Source organism: Salmo salar, chromosome ssa10 (assembly GCF_905237065.1).
Source record: "Salmo salar chromosome ssa10, Ssal_v3.1, whole genome shotgun sequence".
Taxonomy (NCBI): Eukaryota; Metazoa; Chordata; class Actinopteri; order Salmoniformes; family Salmonidae; genus Salmo; species Salmo salar.
This window is the reverse complement of record NC_059451.1, coordinates 15175593-15196914: the sequence shown is the minus strand read 5'-3', so window position 1 is coordinate 15196914 and position 21322 is coordinate 15175593. Positions and strand designations below refer to the sequence as shown.

Below are 21322 nucleotides of genomic sequence, written 5' to 3'. Positions count from 1 at the left end.
TCTATAAAAAGGATGCTAAATTCATGATACTAATAATACACTTTTATCTTTGGATATTGTCTTGTATATGAAGGATGGTTAGTTGATTTCAAATGTAATCTACAAGTTATTAATATGTTGGATTCACATCTGCATCTCAACCAAAAATCTAAGTTGGAGAATAGGACTAAATCAAATCAAACTTTATTTAAAGTGCATTTAAAGTTTGTTTTGATTTAGTCCTATTCTTTAACTTAGATTTTTATTTGAGATGGAGCTGTGAATCCAACATATCAATAATTTATTTGTAAACAAACTGCTTGGATAGGATATATACTCAATATTATGAATAACATATATCCAAACGTTAAAGTTTATTATTAACAAAATGAATTTGGCATCCTAATTATAGGGCTAGTGGTAACTACTTCTAAACTTCCAAAGATCCAATCAACCATGCTTCATGTTGAAATGATGGTGTCCTTTGGGCAAATCAGATGTCCATGTAGCCTACATAAACCCAACCTTACTTTGAATTTACTTTCACATACAGCTTGTACCAAGAACAGTTAGAGGAGTTACTTTCAACTAGTCAATGTTTTGGTAATCTACCCAAATGAATATGGAAGCTGATTAATGTCAAAATGTGTTGACATGATAGCTCGGCTGAATGAAGCACTGCTTGTTTCCAGTGGTAGGCATCTGGATGGTAGACTTGTTATGACTGAAGTGCATTACCCCTCATAAACCAGTAGGAGTCAATGTTGGCTTCTAATTTTATTTCAATATACATCTTTATTTAGGTTGATGGCACGACATTGAAACAATGACATTGATTCAAACGTACCATCTTACTATCAACATTGAAACATGGTCAAATAAAATGTCTTATTAAATATGAAATTCAACATAACATCAACCACCCAATATATATTGCTGCAAAAAAAATAAAGGGAACACTTAAACAACACAATGTAACTCCAAGTCAATCACACTTCTGTGAAATCAAACTGTCCACTTAGGAAGCAACACTGATTGACAATACATTTCACATGCTGTTGTGCAAATGGAATAGACAACAGGTGGAAATTATAGGCAATTAGCAAGACACCCCCAATAAAGGAGTGGTTCTGCAGGTGGTGACCACAGACCACTTCTCAGTTCCTATGCTTCCTGGCTGATGTTTTGGTCACTTTTGAATGCTGGCGGTGCTTTCACTCTAGTGGTAGCATGAGACGGAGTCTACAACCCACACAAGTGGCTCAGGTAGTGCAGCTCATCCAGGATGGCACATCAATGCGAGCTGTGGCAAGAAGCTTTGCTGTGTCTGTCAGCGTAGTGTCCAGAGCATGGAGGCGCTACCAGGAGACAGGCCAGTACATCAGGAGACGTGGAGGAGGCCGTAGGAGGGCAACAACCCAGCAGCAGGACCGCTACCTCCGCCTTTGTGCAAGGAGGAGCAGGAGGAGCACTGCCAGAGCCCTGCAAAATGGCCTTCAGCAGGCCACAAATGTGCATGTGTCTGCTCAAACGGTCAGAAACAGACTCCATGAGGGTGGTATGAGGGCCCGACGTCCACAGGTGGGGGTTGTGCTTACAGCCCAACACCGTACAGGACGTTTGGCATTTGCCAGAGAACACCAAGATTGGCAAATTCGCCACTGGCGCCCTGTGCTCTTCACAGATGAAAGCAGGTTCACACTGAGCACATGTGACAGACGTGACAGAGTCTGGAGACGCCGTGGAGAACGTTCTGCTGGCTGCAACATCCTCCAGCATGACCGGTTTGGCAGTGGGTCAGTCATAGTGTGGGGTGGCATTTCTTTGGGGGGCCGCACAGCCCTCCATGTGCTCGCCAGAGGTAGCCTGACTGCCATTAGGTACCGAGATGAGATCCTCAGACCCCTTGTGAGACCATATGCTGGTGCGGTTGGCCCTGGGTTCCTCCTAATGCAAGACAATGCTAGACCTCATGTGGCTGGAGTGTGTCAGCAGTTCCTGCAAGAGGAAGGCATTGATGCTATGGACTGGCCCGCTCGTTCCCCAGACCTGAATCCAATTGAGTACATCTGGGACATCATGTCTCGCTCCATCCACCAACGCCACGTTGCACCACAGACTGTCCAGGAGTTGGCGGATGCTTTAGTCCAGGTCTGGGAGGAGATCCCTCAGGAGACCATCCGCCACCTCGTCAGGAGCATGCCCAGGCGTTGTAGGGAGGTCATACAGGCACGTGGAGGCCACACACACTACTGAGCCTCATTTTGACTTGTTTTAAAGACATTACATCAAAGTTGGATCAGCCTGTAGTGTGGTTTTCCACTTTAATTTTGAGTGTGACTCCAAATCCAGACCTCCATGGGTTGATAAATTAGATATCCATTGATTATTTTTGTGTGATTTTGTTGTCAGCACATTCAACTATGTAAAGAAAAAAGTATTTAATAAGATTATTTCATTCATTCAGATCTAGGATGTGTTATTTTAGTGTTCCCTTTATTTTTTTGAGCAGTGTATATATATATGTATGTACAGTGGCTCCGAAAAGTATTCAGACCCCTTGACTTTTTCCACATTTTGTTACGTTATAGCCACACAATACCCCATAATGACAAAGCGAAAACAGGATTATAGAAACGTCTGCAAATGTATTACAAATAAAAAACAAGAATACCTTATTTACATAAGTATTCGGAACCATTGCTATGAGACTCAAAATTGAGCTCAGGTGCATCCTGTTTCCATTGATAATTCTTGAGATGTTTCTACAAATTGATTGGAGTCCACCTGTGGTAAATTCAATTGATTGGACATGATTTGGAAAGGCACACACTTCTATATAAGGTCCCACAGTTGACAGTGCATGTCAGAGCAAAAATCAAGCCGTAGAGATTCTCTGGTCTGATGAAACCAAGACTGAACTCTGGCCTGAATATCAAGTGTCACGTATGAAGGAAACCTGGGACCATCCCTACGGTGAAGCACGGTGAATGGCAACATCATGCTGTGTGGATGTTTCCCACAATTGGAATTTTCAACAAAATGTCAACATAAACATAGTTCTGATGATTATGTTGAAATTAGATTGTGTAACAACCTGTTAGCAGTGATGGAAAAAGTACCCAATTGTCATACTTGAGTAAAAGTATAGATACCTTAATAGAAAGCTACTCAAGTAAAAGTCACCCAGTAAAATACTACTTGAGTAAAAGTTGAAGTATTTAATTGTAAATATACTTAAGTATCAAAAGTAATGAGTACTTTTGGGTGTCAGGTAAAATGTATGGAGTAAAAAGTACATTATTTTCATTAGGAATGTTGCGAAGTAAAAGTTGTTAAAAATATAAATAGTAAAGTAAAGTACAGATACCCAAGAAAGATATTTAAGTAGTACTTTAAAGTAATTTTTCTTAAGTACTTTACACCACTGCATGTTAGTCAGGCTAAATCAATGTAATTAAGTTTAAGTTTTAGCCATAACTTCAAAGTTTACAAAGCTGGTTGAAATGAGATGAAAACAGTACCGGTTGATGATTTTTTTTCAAATCCAATTTATTGATTTGTTGACAAATTATGTATTTCTTTTAAGTGTTCTGGAGTTGAGAATATTAGAGGCATATCCAGAGACCAAAAAGCTGAACAGATAACCTTTTTGATTTGCAGGAGGGGGAATTGCATTGAATCAAAAGATTTATTTACAATTATTTAACACCAGTAAGCGAGGGGTGCCCTAGTGATGTTGATTATGTCATGATGTCAATTATGCCTCGACATCAGATGTGGGGTATCACCTTTGGGGTCTGAATTCATTGGTACAATATTCAAACAAAACTGCAAGAGGAGAATTATTTTATTAGAACTTAATGTCAATATATAATTCTAAATCTTATCATATCGATGTCACAAAGGTTAAATGATTTGGAATGTTTACCGTTACCATGCAAACCTGTTTGTTAGTTCCAATTCTAAATTTTTAATGTAAAATTCTCATTATCCTTTTTGAAAATGAAGAAGGCAATTAAGAAATGGTTTCGAGGTTGGTGTTTTTTTTGCTTTGTGTGCTGCTGTAGCACCAATGAGACCAAAACCAGGACAAGAAATGGAAGAAAACAACGAAAGAACAAAGAGACTGAATTTATTGAATTGACTGACCTTGGGAAAAACACTTCAGTCAATGGATCATGCAAACGACCAAGCACAACAAAGAATGAAGCACCTGAGACATTGAAAAATGACACTCCAACATCAACAAGCAGCAAGATCTCAAATAATACCTTGAACAAAGAGTCACCTGGTCACCTTTCTGTTGAGGAATGTAAGGCCCAGCCTTTTTACCCAACCAACCATTCTCCGCAAAAGGAGAACCCACTTATTCTCCAGTCTGGTCCATTGTTAGATTGCACAGCTGATCATTGGCCATACTTCCCTCCAAACCTCCTGCCCCCACCACCCCTGGAGCAAAAAACAACCATGACCGAGATCTTTGGAGATCTCGCCCTGCTCCAGCCTGGTCAGTCCATGGGAGATGCCTGGAAGACTTCAGACATTAGGTAAATATCATTATGGTACTTGTATGATCTTTTAATTTAATGACCCAACAGAATTCAATAGCTCTGATTTCCCTTGATGACTAGAAACAAGGTAGGTTCCATACTGTACAATGACAGAAGAGTTAGCTACAGCACATAGTTTAGAACCAGACCAGGAACAAGGTGTTATGTCATGCTGTGTGTATCCTATAGAGCGGAAGAACCTCGTTGTCTGGAGGTTATGAAGAACTTGACAGGCCAGTTGGGCAGCAGTGTGCAACGCCAGCCTCATCCAACTTCACCAGCCAATCACCTCAGCCCCGCCCTGAGCCAGTATCTGGACTCCACCACCACACCGATGATCTTTGACCTCCAGAAACTGGGCCTGACCTCTGATTTCATGGAGGTGCCTGAGGAGATGCTGTTTATGGAGGTGTGGGACCTCGGTGAGGGCGCAGGGGACCAGCGCTACAAGGCCAAGTGGGAAATTACCGGGGCGCATGGCATTGTGCTAGACAAGGGCACCTGGCTGCAGAACGATGACAACTGGTGAAACCACACATGAAAGACTTCCCTGTAGGGTGAACAATTATCTTCACCTCACGATTCATAAGTGTGTGAATACATTAAAAGACTATTCTTGCATTCCTTTTCTTCTTTAATCCCTCCAACATGCATTACTAAATGGAAGAGAAAAACGTAGATCTGGTAAAGAGACGTGATGGAGAAAGAGAAATCTGTGACAGGTGCAGGTATAGGATGACTATAGCTGAGCTATACCCTTACTCTGTGCCAACATGCTGTTAGCATGTGATTAACCACATTCTCCATTGAGCCCAGGATAGTCCATATCCCCCACAACATTATCTTTAACCAGGAACCCAGCTCTAGCACAGATTAGCAACATTTCACAATTGAAGTCACTAGTTTTTGTCTGTTTATTCTAGATATGCCTAGATCTTTTTTGAAGAGCGGTGATGCCAGGTTAACAGTGGGAAGTCTGTCAGATGGGTGTGAAATTACTTCAGGGATAGAAGGCTGGGTTGGGGTGGGACTGTAGAGGGCTTACTAAATAGAACACTAAAATGTAAAATCACAAAAGAAAACCATCTGTAGAAAAAGTACAAACTTATATGAATCATGTACATATTTATTGAGGCAATTTTAAATAGAAAGTTCAAGTTGAGACACTTGAAATAATGCTTCAGGCATTTCATGTACAAACACACAATAAAAACAATATAGCATGAAGGAAACAGATATTTACAACATAAAAAAACAGAAAAGTAAACATTTTTGGCATGAATGTAGCCTTTCTCACCATGTAATCAGACTTTTAAAAAATCCCAACATTGACTATAAATAGGTACACATCAATTACCAGGAGATTGGGTATAGTGGTTATCAATAAACAGCCAAAACGTAAATTAAATAGCTTTTACAATGGTTCAGACAATTGGCATCCATGGCATGTTGAAAATCAAAAGCACTTGAAATTAAAATAGATAAAATGACCTGGCTGCCACCATTGAAGAGCTAAATCATGACACTACACCCAAGTGGTAGTAGAAGACAAGAATTTTGCTCATAAGACAAAGAGCACTGTCGTGATTTGCTAACAGTCTCTGTACGTCAGTGGTCACAAACAAATGTATACATTACAATGAGCACCAGGAAGATTAAAATAAAGAGGCATTAAAAAAACGAAATGTGTAAACAAAAATGTATGGAAGTATTTAAAAACCTCTTACTAAGGAAACCAGCAAACTGACAAATCCCAATGGATTTCGACAATACATTTCATTTGTCATTTTGAGTTCCCTTTGCATTAGTTGCCGTGGTCCTTTAGAAGAGTTTCGGCAGCTGTCGAAGTCTACTTAGGTCCAAGAAATTTCCCATCGACCCTTCTGGTTGAGGACACTCCCTCTGCATTTCTCCTACAGATGGCCGTCGTTTGGCGCCATTCTCCTTCTCCAAACTGTGTTTGGCGCCGCGGGCCAAAAGCTGCATTTTAGGACGCAAGTCTCTGAGTAGCTGGCTTTGAGAGTCTGCATGCAGCGCCTGGGGGTTGACAGGGTCGGATTGGGGCAACTCGTTGGTGATGTTTTTCAGAACCCTCACTCTTTGCCCTTCTTGTTCCTGTTGAACATGGAACTGTACAGTGTATCCCATCTCCAATAGCTCCTCCTCACTCCCACTCCCCTCCTCTATCAGCCCGTACCTCTTCATGTACTTGCGGGTGGCAAAGGACATGTTGTTCGGAGACAGAATACTGCTCAGTCCCATGGCGCTCTTCTCTGTTGGGGGCTTCTCTGAGAGCAGTGTGCAGGGGCTGAGCCTGGGAAGGGCCTTGGGGGGCTGTTGCCCTCCCCCTACAGAGAGCCTGGAGAGCTGCTGGTCGCTCAGGTATCGGAGGGCGATGGCGTTGGCCTCCAGGCTGAGATCCACGCTGCCGCCCCACATGCTGGTCCCCGTCGACTCTGGGAGGGTCAGTCTGCTGATGACCGCCTCTGGGTTGATGCCGGCCAGGGTACTGGGGAGAAGGAAACGGGAGCTGCATTTAAAATCAAAGTTACAGGAACAACTTCTGCATAAGATAATGATGTCGAACTTGCATGAGAATGAGCCAGAAAGTACGAGAATGAGCTACTGTAATAGCCCCTATTGTCATGTTAGAATGGCTGTAACCATAATCACTGATGGAAAAGTACCCAATTTTCATACTTGAGAGAAAGATACCTTAATAGAAAATTACAAGTGAAAGTCACCCAGTAAAATACTATGAGTAAAAGTTGAAGTATTTAGTTGTAAATATACTTAAGTATCACAAGTAAATGTAATTTCTAAAATATTCTTATCAAAAATAAAAAATAAATTTAAAATTCCTTATATTAGGCAAACCAGATTGTGCCATTCTTGTTTTTTTTACATTTTATTCACAGAAAGCCAGGAGCACACTCCAACACTCAGACATAATTTACAAACGAAGCATGTGTTTAGTGAGCCGCCAGATTAGAGGCAGGGATGACCAGGGATATTCTCTTGATAAGTGTGAATTGGACCCTTTTCCTGTTCTGCTAAGCATTCAAAATGTAACGAGTACTTTTGGGTGTCATGGAAAATGTATGACGTAAAAATTAATTATTTTCTTTAGGAATGCAAACGGGACAGTTTTATCTCAATCTTCATTCAAAGACTCAATCACGGACACTCTTACTTACAGTTGCGGCTGCTTTGCGTGATGCATTGTTGTCTCTACCGTCTTGCCCTTTGTGCTGTTGTCTGTGCCCAATAATGTTTGTACCATGTTACGCTGCTGCCATGTGCTGCTATCATGCGGTGTTGTCATGTGCTGCTGCCTTGCCATGTTGTCTTCTTATGTCTCTTTATGTAGTGTTGTGGAGTCTCTTGTCGGGTTGTGTCCTATATTTTTTAATTATTTTATTTATTCTTAATTCCAGCCCCCATCCCCGCAGGAGGCCTTTTGGTAGGTCGTCATTGTAAATAAGAATTTGTTCTTATCTGGCCTAGTTAAATAAAATAAATAATTAGTGAAGTAAAAGTTGTCAAAAAATATAAATAGTAAAGTACATATACCCCAAACACTACTTAAGTAGTACTTTAAAGTACCGTAATTTCCGGACTATAAGCCGCAACTTTTTTCCCACGCTTTGAACGTCGCGGCTTAAACAATGACGCGGCTAATATATGGATTTTACCCGCTTTCAAAAAAATTTCTACAAAAAAACACATTGTGACGTGCTCAGTTTTTTGCCGGCATGAAGCTTTCATTAGACCAATGAAATTGCCGAACGGGTTAAGGTCAAACAACTATTTTGTTTACTGTTTAGATTAAATCGAGCGCTCTCAAACTTCCCATCATTCTGATTACGGTAGTCATTTTGTCACCCTGATTCCTGGGGGCACAACAAAGTATTTGCAGCCACTCGACATCAGTGTAAATCGTGCATTTAAGGTGGCGCGCCGTGTTCAGCGGGAGGCTTGGATGACAAGTGGGGAGAAATCCTTCACTAAAAACGGGCCGCACGCGAAGAGCAACTCATGGTCAAGTCTGCCAGTGGGTCCTGACAGCGTGGAGCATTGTCAAAAAATCCACTATCATCAACGGGTTTCGAAAGGCTGGACTGCTGCGTGTTGAAGAGGGCTCAGCGGGGGATTTGCCTCCGGATGAAAGTGACAAGAGCGACAATGAAAACGATCCAATATCGGATGAAGCAATTCTGAGGCTATTCAACTCCGACACCGAAGGAGATGTTTTCAGTGCACAGGAGGAGGAAGATGGCGACCAATTACTTTCTTGGTAGGCTACTGTTTACTGCTAATTTTGTATTTTTTGTTACAAGCCGTGTTTCGTTAAAGCCTATTTATTTTTGTTACAAGCCATGTTTCGTTAAAGCCTATTTATTTTTGTTACAAGCCGTGTTTCGTTAAAGCCTATTTATTTTTGTTACAAGCCGTGTTTCGTTAAAGCCTATTTATTTTTTGTTACAAGCCGTGTTTCGTTAAAGCCTATTTATTTTTGTTACAAGCCGAGTTTTGTTAAAGCCTGTGTGAAGTTCATTTGTTTCAATGTACCGGTAGGCACCTGCGGCTTATAGACATGTGCGGCTTATTTATGTTCAAAATAATAATTTTTTTTTAAATTCAGTGGGTGCGGCTTATATTCAGGTGCGCTTAATAGTCCGGAAATTACTGTAATTTTACCTAAGTACTTTACACCGCTGAAAATAACAGGTCCATTTTCCGTGACTCAAACTTCCTTCCCAGTCCTACTGCTAGGTGGCACTATTGTTATACCATAAGACTACTACATCTATGACCTACGTGCAAAGATTGTCAAGTAAACCTGAAACATCAAGGCAAACATACCTGGCACTCTCTACAGAAGTGCGCCTGGTCTTGCCCTCAGGGTCAGCAGAGTCCAGGTCCACGTTGACCCCTAGCTGCTGCAGCTGGCGCAGCGTGGCGTGGAGCACCTGGTCCCTTCCTTTTGGCTGCTCCTCTCCTTTGGGCTCCGGCTGACGGGAGCTGACGTGAACAGGGCTAGGGGACGACTGCTGGGACTGACAGTGGGACACTTGTCTGGGGGACAAGCTGTGGCTCTCCCGCCGTGGGTACGAGGTCCTTTGGTCTTCTTCCCCTTCGACCTCCTCGTTCACTGATCCCTGGAGGCGGCTGTTCACTTGGCCCTGTGGAAGGATGAAGAACGTCAGATCTTTATTGGTAAAATAATTTTTCATACTTTTAGTTCCAAGCGACAGATAGTCAAAAAGGGACCTCACAGGACAGAGGCTGGCCACATAACATGTTGGATTAAGCGTTTCACTGCAATACTAGATTCTGTTGAAACATTCCCCAAAATAAAGCATAACAGAATGAAAGACGGAGCAAATACAAAACACATAGCCTAATCACTTGGGGCCGTGCTCATAAGTGTTTTCTGTTGACATACATGGAGAAAGTGCCTATAAAAGACGACTCTTACCAGTAGATCCTGATAAAACCGCTGGTCGTCCTCCACCGCCCTGGGCTCCTCACTCTTGGTGCCGCCCCTCTGTGGAGACTGGGACTGGTAGTACATGCTGGCACTCTCCCCCAACACTGGACTCTGGAAAGAACAGTCTCCAAATGCTGACTGAGTCCTGCAGGAAATGAACAAAAACACAATGCGGTTCATAGGACGGTAAAAATAAATGAACTGAAATGGCCACGAGGTGGCACCAGTGTTCAGATGGTGAGCCGTCACAGTTGGTGGGATCACACGTCTGACGCCAGTTGTGAAAATATCCACGATACGGTGAGCCCTCACATCAGCCATGTTCTCGTGGGTGGGTTTCAGATTGAAACTTTCTCTATTCCTTTCAACCATTAAAGCCTCATTCTTGTGAAATGGAGGGAGTAAAATGGTGTCAACTCCCCTTTCAGAGTTCAAGGTGGTGAACTACGACCCTTACTTTCTTGCATTCTTCCAGTCAATTCAAATTGAGGGCTGGGCCGATGTCAAAAAAGCAAGCCCTCAGTTTGAAATGCAGCCAATCGTTTGCTTACCTTTGGTGCATTGACTGGTTGGCTGGTGAGCCTGGCACCCGTCCCTCCCTGACTCCGCTCTCTTCTTCCGAGCCACCTATGTGCCTGCTGTGGGTAAGGTTGGCACTGCCAGAGCTCCAACTAGAGGAGGCCCTGCTGCCATCAGGAGCACCAGGCCCTCTGTGCCACTCTGGCTGTGGGCGGTCCTCGTCAATGTGAGCATCGACTGGGACGCCCCAGAACAGACTGGCACCTTCAGAGGGAGAGATGAAGTTAGTCAACTAAGGGTGCGTTCGTAAATTCACTCTGGCTATCTAGTCCAATTTCAGAGCACTCTCGTCTGAGTGTGCCAGAGGGCAGAATAATGAATTTACGAACGCGCAACACCTGCTGAATATTACCGGGGTCAGTAAACGTTGGTAAAAAAAAAAAAGAAGAGTAATTTAATTGTTGCCAGCAGCACAGTTAGTCACTAACACTCTAGATCACCAGCTCTGCTAGGGCAAGTCAAATGGTCAGAGGGAGTTTCTCTCATTTGTGTCTGGCTAACGTTGGCTAGCTACTTCCAGTTAGCTTGGGTGCTTGACTGCCGTTGTGAGGAACGCTCGGATCAACCCTACTCCTTGGCAAGAGCGTCCAGTGGGTGCTCCGAACGCGAAACACTGAATTTACGAACAGACAATCTGACAACGCTCTGAATTTACGAACGCCCAGAATGCACTCTGGCACACCAGAGTGAATTTCCGAACACACCCTGTATGGTATAGTAAACAACAACAAAAAGTCCAAGACAGTTACACAACAAAAGAGTAATCATAGGTGTATTGATACTGGGTAATCTGAATTCACTTTCTCTTCAGGAGACTTGGAGAGAAAAAAAGGCCATGTTCTCAGTAGATCTCAAATGAACCATAAGTGAGAAATACGATTTTCACAGTGTTTCTGGAGACTAGAGCGTCACACTGTCACACAAAAACGAGTGACAGGCCTAGTATTGGATTAAAATGCAGTGGATAGACAAACTATGACTACCCACCATGTATAAGCAGTGATGAATGACTACAGTACCTGTGCCTACAGCGATGCTAACACTTCTCTTGGTCTGTTGTCCAGGGGAGGTCTGTGTCTGGATGACTGCCTGCTCAGTGGATGGAGATGAGCTCCCACTTTTCCCTTGGGCCTCAAGTAGCTTCTGGATCTGAAATCAACAGGGTAAGAAAGGTTGAGAACCCCTGTTCTAAAGCTTCAAGATTGTGGATATCAGACACTGTATAAAATGACACAATGACACCGTGGAGAACCTCACCTGGGCCTGCAGTAACTTGAGCTGCCGGTCTTGGTCCACCAGGATTCTGTAGGCGTCAGAGGCTAGGAGGTTCATAGGCCCGTCCAGGGGAGAGAGAGAGGGGGTTGCCTGGGCCTGGCAACACTGGTTCTGACAGGCGGGGGCTAGCAGCTCCAAGCGGCCCCTGGGAGAGCAGGGCCCCTGAGAGGGGAAGTGGTGTGTGGTGGGGGGGCCCCCAGTGAGGCACGCTGGGCTGAAGTGAAGGTTTGTTTGGTGAGAGGTGGGGGGGTTACTATCAGAGTTTGAGCAGAAGTGCCCACCCGGGGTCCCTGAGGCCTCCTGCCAGTGATTGGGGTGGTACAATGGGGTATGGTTGTGTGGATGGAAAGAGCAGCACCCGCAAGGCTGGTTCAAGTTAAGGTTGGGGGTGCTGTGGAAGTGCTTGGGATGGACTGGGGGCTGTTGGTGAGTGGGCATGGGGGTTGGGGGGGGACCGGGGCTGTGCCTGGGGATGGGTTGTGGAGAGTTTCCGACGGGGGAGGCCCCTCTCTGAGAGGGGCGTCCTGGAGCTGGGTGGAACTGCCTGGCCTGATGGACTGATCCATTAGGAGAGGAGACAGTCTTTGGAGAGGAGGAGGATGAAGTAGAGGCAGACGACGTCTTCCTGAACTGCGGAGGGGCTGATTTCCTGCTGGAGGAGGGGGGCCGGAACAGTGGTGGCTGCTGCCCGGGGGTGAGAGAAGCTCTTCTGCTGCCTTTGCCCTGGGGGGCCATGGCAGGGGTCAGGGGCCTTCTGATGGGAAGGGGGCCCCCGAGGATGGTGGGACCCTGGCCTGGGGGTCTGGCAGCCCAGGGGTGGAGCTGGTGGGAGGGAGGGGCGCTTCCTCTCTGCTGCAGAGCTGGGAGGTGAGGATGAGGGCGACCCATAGTCTTTCCATCCAGGAAGCTGCCGTCCATCACTAGAGAGAGCTCCGGCACAGAGGGGTGGACCTGCTTGGTCTGAAAAGTATAAATATGGTATATGCGTCAAATGACAAATAGAGACATCTATGGTTACAGCATTCCAAAGAGGGAAAGAAAGAAATAAAAAGGAAGGAGACCAAAAGGAGACAGAGACAACGAGAGACAGAGACAACGAGAGACAGAGACAACGAGAGACAGAGACAACGAGAGACAGAGACAACGAGAGACAGAGACAACGAGAGACAGAGACAACGAGAGACAGAGAGAGCTGACCTGCTGGGTGAGAGGGTGTGGGTTTGGGGAGGGCCTGGGGGAGAGGTCCTCATCCTCCACTCCAGAGTCATGGTCGCTGATTGACAGCCTGTCCTGCGGAGAGGCTGCCACTGACGCAGGGCTGAGGGAGAGAAGAGGACAGATACCGTCAAACACTGGTGAGCCCATTGTCTAATGATGTCTAATCTACCACAGCAATTCCTGTGAAGTCATAAAATCCTGTTAGAGGATCGTTCTCATGAGTTCAGTTAGTATTTAATAACAAAAGACCTATTGATTCTTGTGACCCAAAACACAGACAAAAAGCCACCACACAGACAGACACAGCATTGAGTCCCAATCCACTGCTCCAGTCGAAGTAATATTGTTACAGCAGATGCTTGAGAGAAGAGCTTGTATACCTTGTTAAGGAGACACGGGACACCAGTTCCCTGAAGAACTCAGCCTCACGGTTCTGGGTCTCGGCACTGAGCTCAAACTTCAGAGTACGGCCCTCGGACACCTCTACATTCTGCACAGACAAGGAACAAAAGAAAATCAAGTCTCATTTTGACGTGGATTATCCACCATGTATAAATTATGTAACCGACATCCTTAACACCTGCCAGCTTAACCCGGAAGCCAGCTGCACCAACGTGTCGGAGGAAACATCGTTCAACAGGCGACAGCCTGCAAGCACCCGGCCCGCCACAAGGAGTCGCTAGGGCGCGATGAGCCAAATAAAGCCCCCCTGGCCAAACCCTCCCCTAACCCGTACGATGGTGGGCCAATTGTGCGCAGTCTTATGGGAGTCCCGGCCACGGCCGATTGTGGCACAGCCCGGGAATGAACCGGGTCTTTAGTAACGCTTCTAGCATTGTGATGCAGTGCCTTAGATCGCTGCGCCACTCAGGAGGCCCATAAATGATGTATTCTGTTGTAATAGTGGGTAAAGGCCACTAGAGGGCTTTTCATACTACTAAGCTGAGCCAAAACAAGCTGAACTGCACCGACCTCCTTATGCATCGACAATAGTTGTTGGAACCATGTTGGTAAGCTCAATGTGAAAGGGAAATGTCCAAGCATGTTTCAGGTTGGAACGATAGAGTGAGTCAGGCATAAGTGTGCCTACCTTGTAGAGAGTGAGTGACTCGGTGCTGGTGAGCAGTTGAAAGGTCATGTCCTGCTGCCCACTGCAAGGCTGGACCTGGTAGAACTCTGGCTCCCTGTGGGTCAGCGAGTACAGCACCACAAGGAACGCACCGCCCTCAGACATCACCCTGGAACACAAATCAGGGCTGTGTTCATTAAAACATTTTGAAGTGAGAAGGTAGCCCAAATTAACCAATAATAACACTGATTGATGTATTCCATTGAAGTGCAACGGTGTGAAAATGTTGTGTAACGTTGCAGATAGTAATCTCATGAATAGAGCTGTCTGACAAATCCCTATTCTACACATGTACAATGCATTCGGAAAGTATTCAGACCCCTTGACTTTTCCACATTTTGTTACGTTACAGCCTTATTCTGAAATGGATTACATTGATGGGGGGGGGACGACAATATAAACAAAACCCCATAATGACAAAGCAAAGGCAAGTTTAGACATTTTTGCAAATGTATAACACAGAATTATTACATTTACGTAAGTATTCAGACCCTTCACATAGTACTTTGTTGAAGCACCTTTGGCAACGATTACAGCCTTGAGTCTTCTTGGATATGACACTACAAGCTTGGCACACCTGTATTTGGGGAGTTTCTCCCATTCTTCTTTGCAGATCCTCTCAAGCTGTCCAGTTGGATGGGGAGCATTGCTGCATAGCGGTTTTCAGGTCTCTCCAGAGATGTTCGATCAGGTTCAAGTCCGGGCTCTGGCTGGGCCATTCAAGGACATTCAGAGACTTGTCCCAAAGCCAATCCTGCGTGGTCTTGGCTGTGTGCTTAGGGTTGTTGTCCTGTTGGAAGATGAACCTTCACCCCAGTCGGAGGTCCTGAGCGCTCTGGAGCAGGTTTTCATCAAGGATCTTTCTGTACTTTGTTAATCTTTCCCCTCAATCCTGACTAGTCTCCCAGTCCCTGCCGCTGAAAAACACCCCCACAGCATGATGCTGCCCCCACCATGCTTCACCATAGTCCAGCTGTGACGCTTGGCATTCAGGCCAAAGAGATCAATCTTGGTTTCATCAGACAAGAGAATCTGGTTTCTCTCAGAGTAATTTAGGTGCCTTTTGGCAAACTCCAAGCGGGCTGTCATGTGCCTTTTACTGAGGAGTGGCTTCCATCTGGACACTACAATAAATGCCTGATTGATGAAGTGCTGCAGAGATGTATGCCCTTTTGGAAGAATCTCCCATCGTCTACAGAGAAACTCTGGAGCTCTTTCAGAGTGACCATAGGGTTCTTGTTCAACTCCCTGACCAAGGCCCTTCTCTCCCGATTGCTCAATTTTGCCGGGCAGCCAGCTCTAGGAAGAGTCGTTGCCTCGACATAATCCTGTCTCAGAGCTCTACGGACAATTTCTTCGATAAGGTATCCATTATTTATTTGTAATAAATTTGCAAAAAAACTGTTTTCGCTTTGTCATTATGGGGTATTGTGTGTAGATTGATGAGTAAAGAAAATGATATAATCCATTTTAGAATAAGGCTGTAATGTAACAAAATGTGGAAAATGTCAAGGGGTCTGAATACTTTGGCTGCACTGTACAGCTAACCTTCATGAATAAGCACTGATGAACTAAAAATAAATATTTCATGATTTGTAAAAAAAATTAAAAAAAATAATAAGCATTGAAACCATAACAATTCATAAACATTTGAAATAATTTATTAAGGCTTATTCATGAACGTTATTACAAAGTGCCTAGCCTGGTGGCCCACATCAGTTGTGCTTCAACCAACTTGTGTTCGTTGGTGTATGTATGGGATAACAACCATACAACAGTTGGCTACAGCACAGAGTATGGAGCCAGGCTACCTTGGGCCAAGTGAGAAATGACAGTCAGAGTGCTATTTGCAATATGTGAACAGATGGGCATCCCACTCACTTGTCATGGAGGGAGGAGCTGAACAGGTACCTCAGACACCACGCCCACACCTGGGGGTTGTAGATGTGGGTGACCCCACTCAACCATCTGCCACAGACAACACCACAAGCACGTCAACCAAACTGTACACTACTGCTAATGAGGTAGCACACACATACACCCCCCAACAGCTTGACTACTATCAGGAAGGATAAATCCTTTTGTGGATCAGATTATGTCCAATGAATGGAGTTGTCGTCGCCCCCCCCCGCCTGCCCCACCCGCACATCCAAAATAATAACATATGTTGGCCGAAAAATATAATGTCAATGGAGGGCATTCTCACACTCCGACCAGTGGAAGAGTGTAGGCCTTCGGGTCAGACTCCAGTAGTAGCAGCAGTTTCCGGGTTTGATCCATGGTCAGAAAGCTGAACAAAATGTAGACCAGAGGCATTCATTATCCAATAACATAAATGATTGGCATGACTTGTTTTATAATGTTATTCCATGTTATGTCCTTAAGCCTTACCCTTGTTTGCGGCTGGCGCTGCTCTGTAGCGGCTGGGTGAGGCTGGCCGGGCTGCTCAGGTTCCTGGCCAAGGCGGTGGGGATGATGGGCACGGGCCGGACGGGCACAGCTTCCAGCGTGTTTCCGGGGGCGGTGGCGGCCCAGCGCAGGCAGAAGCCCAGGCTGTCACCTTGCTGGAAACAGCTGAGGTGGGCTCGCAGGGCCAGCAGCTTAGACAGGTCCAGGGACTCCCGGCTGCTGCAGCAGTGCTGGAGCATCTGAACAGGTAGGGTGGGAGGGAGGATGGCGACATGGTTTTAGGGGTGTTTAAGTTGGGCACATTCTATGGTCGCAGTTCCAGGGCTTTGGACTAACGGTTACCCCTAGTGGCACTGGTGCCACTAACTTTCTCAGTTCTACTGGTGGCACCAGCCCATGATTTGGTCGCATATAAAAAAAGATGTATATATGACGGCACCACAGAATAGGAAAATGAGTAGTGATCTTATAAAGTCATACACAATGCTTTATTAAAAAGTGTAATAGATTACTGAGATGTTAGAAGTAATAACTTATTTATTGAATACCATGTCCAAACAGGAACGCACGATTCAAGATATTTTGATATGCAACCTAATCCAGTGATTGTCAACTAGGCTAATATTGTTGTACTTTACTGTCAAAAATAGGGCTCCAGAATATTCTTTTTTGTTCAATAGAGGTGAATTTGCCTTCATCTTTACGTGCACTAATATTATATACAGGCCTAATTCAATTGGTGCCAATTCACCAGCTGCAGAAGTGGGACCTCAAAACACATTAGCTAGATTGCTCATTTTAAAGTGGGTCGTTCGATCCCTGAATACTGATTGGCTGATATAACGATATACCACCGGTATGACGCAAAACAACTTGTTCTAATTACTAGGGCTGACCCCATTTAGTCGACTGGTCGATTGTTTGGTTGATATGCTGTTGTCCGACAAAGATTTATTTTGCCGAGCAAAAAATAATAATCATGGTGTACAAGACACCGGTCTGATTCGCACATGGGGATGGCACCTTCCATCACTAAAACATGTGCTACTGAAATTGTACATGGTTATACTACATAAGAACAATAATTACAATTATAACAAATGCACTTTCTCCCGCGTTGGATTGTGGTCGCTGTCCACAGTTCTGAAACATCAGTGAATTGCCGCTTTTTACTAGACCATGTTGCTATGTGCATAATAGCAAAGTTACCCAGCATATTGGTGTTGAGAACAAATGTGGCAGAGGCAGCAGTGGAGTTAGATGAAAAAACAGCCCTTGCCTTAATTGTTTAAGAACAGCAAGGAGGGGAAACCAACTTACATACACTGAACAAAAACATAAAACGCAACATGTAAAGTGTTGGTCCCATGTTTCATGAGCTATAATAAAAAATCCCAGAAATTGTCCATCTATTCCTTGTAGGGTAAGAGTTGAATACCCCTGCACTGGAGTATCTTTTCAATAGAATGGATCATCTGTGGAATAATACACTTTACGGTTTGACCAAAGCATGGCTTTATCTGCCCCAAGAAATTGGTTGTTTTGATTGAGGTGACCAGGTAAAAAGTGCAGCTTGCACCAATTTGACCAATTAAAAGTTCAACGCGCAATAGGCAAATCAAGCAAAACGTGACTAAATGGTCACAGTCTGGAGCCCTGGGTTCAGTAATTAGCAACACCTGTTGCCGACAGGTTGCAATAACTGCCAATTTAGGAGTAGAGGGAGTATGCTCCTTCTGTTATCCAGGCAACGGAAAAGGTGGGCCATCTCGTTAGGCAGTTAAGAGGGTGGGTTGAACTTAACGTACAGTTGGGACCAATGTAAATTCCAGTTAGAAAACACAGCATTAGGTAAGAAAATACGGTAAGTATTTCGGCTAGTGGTTAGAGCGTTGGGCCAGTAACCGAAAGGTTGCTAGATCGAATCCCCGAGCTGACAAGGTAAAAATCTGTCGTTCTGCCCCTGAACAAGGCAGTTAACCCACTGTTCCTAGGCCGTCATTGTAAATAAGAATTTGTATGTTATTGCTTGTATTCTGGTAAGCATAACCTTCATTTCATAACATCCTCAAAACCTTCAACTTCTTCACACAATACATGTTGTATGAGTGATAAGAGGACATTTACTTTCAGTGCAGACATTAACATATTCATGTTACCTTAAAAGATATGTGGAAGCCTTCTGCCGAGTGAACCATGGTGTCTGTGGCAGAGACCCCCTGGGCTTCCAGCACACAGGGCACCAGGACGTCCCCGGGCATCAGGGCAGTGGGCACCTTTCCAGAGGAGCCAGGCTGACCCCGGCCCGGATCGAACCGGTCCAGTGTCAAAGTCACACCCTCTTCATCTTGGAGAAAGAGTGGAGAGAGAGAGAACAGAGGTACAAAGGGCAGTTTAAATATAAACTAGTCAAACCTAAGACCACTTACTCAGCAAGCATATCCAATAAATCATCATGAGTATAAAAAAATTATTCCCATCTAAAAACGTGTGTTTGCTCTTGAACTACCATTTTTTTTTTTATATATTTGTCATGAAAAAATGAATACTTCTCACCAGAATCCACAGCAATAGTCCCCAGCAAGTAACAGCTGAACTCAGGCTTGTTACTCTGTCGAGCATGGCGGTGGGCCAAGCGAAGAGTTTTCTCCACAAGAAGCAGCCGGGGATTTCTGTTCAATAGAAAACAGGTTTTCAAGCAGTGAAGGCAGAGCATGATCTAATAACAATCACAGGTTGTTTTCTCCCTTGTTCCCTTTCTTTCAACTGAACTGATTGCAGAGAATTAAGCAGATGAAAGCAAGACCGACATATTGCTTACACGGCCAAGATTTCTCAAATCAGTACAGACGATGGGATGGCGATGAGAAAGGATGCAGCAACAGTAGTACAGTGGCTAAGTAGTCACTGTCAAAAAGAACCCAGTAGACTACCTGTAATAGGAGAGGTGGAGGCTAACCACATCCCCATTAGGTGTGGGGTCCCATAGGGCCACTTTGGATTTGGGGAAGGTGAGGGCAGCAAGCGCATTCTCTGGTGACCTGTGGTATGGTTAACATTGTCAAATACTGTCAGACAAACTTCCCAGTGGGAATTGTTATTGTATTGGAATTATTAGTAAATAAATGACAAATGTACCAGGGTTGATATATGCAAAGGAAACATGTACATACCTTGTTGCCATCTTCAGATTATCTGGTTTGTAAACATTGTCCAAGACGTGATATGGCAAGCCTTTCAAATTCACCTGAGCACTCTTCTGTGGACAGGAAAGGCGTTGTTCCGTCAACAAGAATTGGCTATGACTTTGAGGTCAACACTTTGACAGTTATGTCAAGGCCAAACACCGGGTAAAATCTAAATGTGTGTGCATGACACCATGCACAATTTCATGCAATTCAACAACACCAAAAGACTAGCGTTACTAGCTGGCAACGTAACATTAGCTAGCTACTGCAGCTAGCTAGTTAAAGGACTTTAGCCACCTGGCAAATTTAGAAAATGGCATAGCTAGCTAACGTTACTGTAACTACCTAGCTAACGTTAGCTCTAACACCCCGTTACCTGTGTCAGTCCAATTTGTGACCATAGCACATACAGTAATATTCTTCACCAAACGTAGCCAGTTAACTAACTAGCTATCTTATGGGTTCGCGTGCCACCGAGTCGTGATGGCCGGCTGAAATGTTCGGAGAACTGTCTTCAAGCCGCTGTCCTCAACTAAAACTTCCTCGGCAACAACATCAAAGCAGTCACATCCGCGGTAAGTCCACACTTTCTCGGTCTTTGTTTCGTTAATATTTTTTTACTTCACCTGGCAGCAACCTAGCGTCGCATTGAATTAATCACTTCCCGCATTGCTAGCTAAACGCATAACACAAACGTTCCTTGCGATAAATCAAATGTAATTGATTATGGCGCTGTTTCCAGGTTCCAATGGCGGGGCATAAAATCCAGCCAATAGAAAGCTCCGTTTCATGGCTGCCATGGCTCCTATCAGAGGAGCTGACAATATCACCCGCTCAGCCCATCCAGTCCTTTTATCGTAATGGCGATGCAGTACACGAGTCTTGTTGAGGTTGCAAAGAATATGAAATAGCGATAATGCTATGCTACACTGTATATCAAGTTTTGCAACGATGAGCTACGTTTTGATACTGACAGCCATTTGAATTAAACAAAAACAAAAACACAAGGGGGCGCAATTTTACCAGATTATACAGTAATACATACAGGCATTTTGCTATGCCACAGACATCCCATCTTTATTGACAGAAGCACAGCAGGCAAACAAAATGACTATGCCACATCAAATCAACCACAAACATCAGTATCATTTTCAAACCCAATCTTTCACATTGTACTTTTAATTTGTAGATATTACAAGTCACAGAAGGGCTTTTCCAACATGACCACCATTCACAGATGCACAATGATGATATTCAGGAAAGAGCAATGTAATATTTACTTTGCACTAGAGCTTGGTCTGACAGGATTTAGGCTATTACAGAACTGGTTGTAAGTAATCCTGCTCCCCTGTACACCCAATCATCAGCTGGGATCAGCAAGGGGTTTGACATGACATCATCACACATTTGACTCAGTAGAACTCATTTTGACTCTGATAGAAATAATCTCTAGTCCGTCCATGCCTCATTCGCGCATGTTGGCTGAGACCAATGGGTT

General features: G+C 44.4%; 2 protein-coding genes across 2 annotated transcripts; one reads left to right on the top strand and one right to left on the bottom strand.

The window, feature by feature from the left end:
* The first annotated feature begins 3959 nt into the window (after nucleotides 1-3959).
* Nucleotides 3960-5147, top strand: LOC106613584 (uncharacterized). The gene is made up of 2 exons (XM_014215998.2): nucleotides 3960-4529; nucleotides 4722-5147. Exons 1-2 carry the CDS (start codon nucleotides 3985-3987, stop codon nucleotides 5059-5061), a joined length of 885 nt encoding a protein of 294 aa, XP_014071473.2. The 5' UTR covers nucleotides 3960-3984; the 3' UTR covers nucleotides 5062-5147.
* A 490-nt stretch (nucleotides 5148-5637) lies between these two features.
* stil (STIL centriolar assembly protein) lies at nucleotides 5638-20640 on the bottom strand. Its single transcript, XM_014215997.2, has 17 exons — nucleotides 20201-20640; nucleotides 19810-19895; nucleotides 19570-19677; nucleotides 19193-19308; nucleotides 18796-18983; nucleotides 16619-16875; nucleotides 16434-16517; nucleotides 16109-16195; nucleotides 14189-14336; nucleotides 13479-13588; nucleotides 13078-13198; nucleotides 11863-12840; nucleotides 11625-11754; nucleotides 10578-10809; nucleotides 10015-10171; nucleotides 9399-9718; nucleotides 5638-7041 (listed from the first exon to the last, which is right to left on the bottom strand). The coding sequence occupies exons 2-17, from the start codon at nucleotides 19818-19820 to the stop codon at nucleotides 6354-6356; spliced, it is 3735 nt and encodes a 1244-aa protein (XP_014071472.2). The 5' UTR covers nucleotides 19821-19895; nucleotides 20201-20640; the 3' UTR covers nucleotides 5638-6353.
* Between the last annotated feature and the right edge of the window lie 682 nt (nucleotides 20641-21322).